General features: G+C 38.9%; 1 protein-coding gene across 1 annotated transcript; it reads left to right on the top strand.

Annotated features, from left to right (window-relative positions):
• The first annotated feature begins 355 nt into the window (after window positions 1–355).
• On the top strand, window positions 356–1,473 carry LOC111626583 (RNA/RNP complex-1-interacting phosphatase-like). The gene has a single exon (XM_023370014.1). It carries the CDS (start codon window positions 483–485, stop codon window positions 1,395–1,397), a length of 915 nt encoding a protein of 304 aa, XP_023225782.1. The 5' UTR covers window positions 356–482; the 3' UTR covers window positions 1,398–1,473.
• Window positions 1,474–2,034: the final 561 nt, after the last annotated feature.

The raw sequence follows: 2,034 nt of genomic DNA, 5'->3' as shown, positions 1-2,034 counted from the left end.
CGTTACCTTAAAAGCCAAGATGTCGATGGTCGAAAGAAAAACACAATATTAATCGCGGTAAAATGCATTTTATTTTTAATTAAATTTTAAAATTACTTAATTTTCGACGATACATTAATAATAATTTAAAGTATCATAAATAATTCGACGGAAACAAATTATCGAAATGGGCGAATCAAACTTTTTTTTTGAAATTTTTTAAACACCTCGTACTATTATTAATTCTAAAGATTTAAAAATCTGTATATATTATTATAATTTTAAATATTTTAAACATTTGGAAGAAAGATATAATTCAAAAATATTTTTTAAATTTGGCTACTTTTGGGAGATTTTTTGAGCGTGGAAAACTGAGCTCATCCGATAGTTGGTTAACGAAGTCTCGGACGAGCGTAGTTTCGACGACGTGCTTGATGGTGGTTTACGTGTAAGTAATAAGGAATTATATCTTAATTAATAGATACGGAGCCGTAACGAGAATCATGACCAAGAGAGGTATACCGGACAGATGGGAAAGGTACACCCCTTTCGGTAACGTCATCGGACAGACTCGATTTATCGCATTTAAAGTGCCTCTGAAGGAAAGTCTGTGTAGAGGGTTGCCCGCCACGATGAGATTTACGCCGTCCAACCTAATTTCGTCCGTCGACAAACTAGGAATGGTAATAGACCTGACCAACACCCGCAGGTACTATAATTCGGCCGAAATCACCGACTGCGGAGTGGCCTATCTGAAGATTTTCTGCGAGGGAAGGGTTGTTCCCGACCGAAACGTGGTCGAGAAGTTCTTCGAGGCCGTCGAGAACTTTTTAAGGAACAACGACAAAGGTCTGATTGGAGTCCATTGTACGCACGGCGTCAACAGAACCGGGTATCTAATCTGTAAATACATGGTCGACAAATTACGGTACGACGCCAAAGACGCCATCCGCGAGTTTAATACAGCTCGGGGTCACGACATCGAAAGGGTGGCCTACATAAACCATTTGTGCAGAACGGAAAACGACGAGTCCCACGGAAAACACTACGAAACTTGGAGCGAAAGTGGCGGTTGGCCAGCGGAGAGAAGAGTGCGCGATCCCCGCTTCCAAGCTGGAAAAAACTACGCTACAAACGCAACGAATTACGGCAGAAATTACACCAGAGATTATTGTTACGGAGAGAATTCTCGACACGACGACTTTAATTCTATAGAAAGAAGGCAACGTATTGAAAGTAGTCGATTCGATTATTGGTACGAACCACCTTCGAATGACGAAGGGCGGAGGAACTCGGGCCGCAAGCGTTCCAGGACTCATACGAGAAATCGCCAACGATTCGACCGAGATTCGAATTATCAGTCGCTGGACGACTTCCACGCCAACCGTCAACGTGTTTACGACGGAACTTTTTTTTAAATTCCCATGCGTATTTGTGTAAATTCCTTCGAAGATTTGTGAATAAATTCGGAAAAAATTAATTTTTAAAGTAAAATATGTTACATCTTAAAAATGATTTTTTTTTTATAATTGAGGATAAACTAACTGCCTTTGAATTAAAACGTGTCTATTATTGTTGTAAATATATAAAAGTACGAAATTTCGTATTTCATATACAGTATTTAATTAATAATGATTCTTTTTCAAAAATGTCGAAGCCCGTGCCTGTTCGATTCGTGGTTCCACTAAACTTATCACCGTTTACAGTCGACCCCCCTATAAGATATAGATACGTTCCATTCTTTAGGAATCCAATTTCTTACGAGTCGTTCCAATCACAGCCCGACACGTGACAAGTTTACGGACTACGGCTGATTGAAAGGTTTTCTTCCATAAAATTAATCGATTCTAGACTAATCCGACTCAACTTTTCCAAAATACGTATATTTTTTTTGGAAATAATTTGTATAAACTACGCTATAAATAAAAAATTGCAGGATTACTTACCGAGTGTCACCATTCGACATCGCCATTGCTCAACATTGTTTTCGTCGCGGAACAGCTCAGCAAAGAGCGGCCGATTTCTAACAACTTATTTTTCTGTGAAAACTTCGTA

This window comes from Centruroides sculpturatus, unplaced genomic scaffold, assembly GCF_000671375.1.
Source record: "Centruroides sculpturatus isolate CEXI.00-Female unplaced genomic scaffold, Cexi_2.0 scaffold304, whole genome shotgun sequence".
Classification (NCBI taxonomy): Eukaryota; Metazoa; Arthropoda; class Arachnida; order Scorpiones; family Buthidae; genus Centruroides; species Centruroides sculpturatus.
Note: the sequence above shows the minus strand (reverse complement) of the source record. Positions and strands in the feature narration are given on the sequence as shown.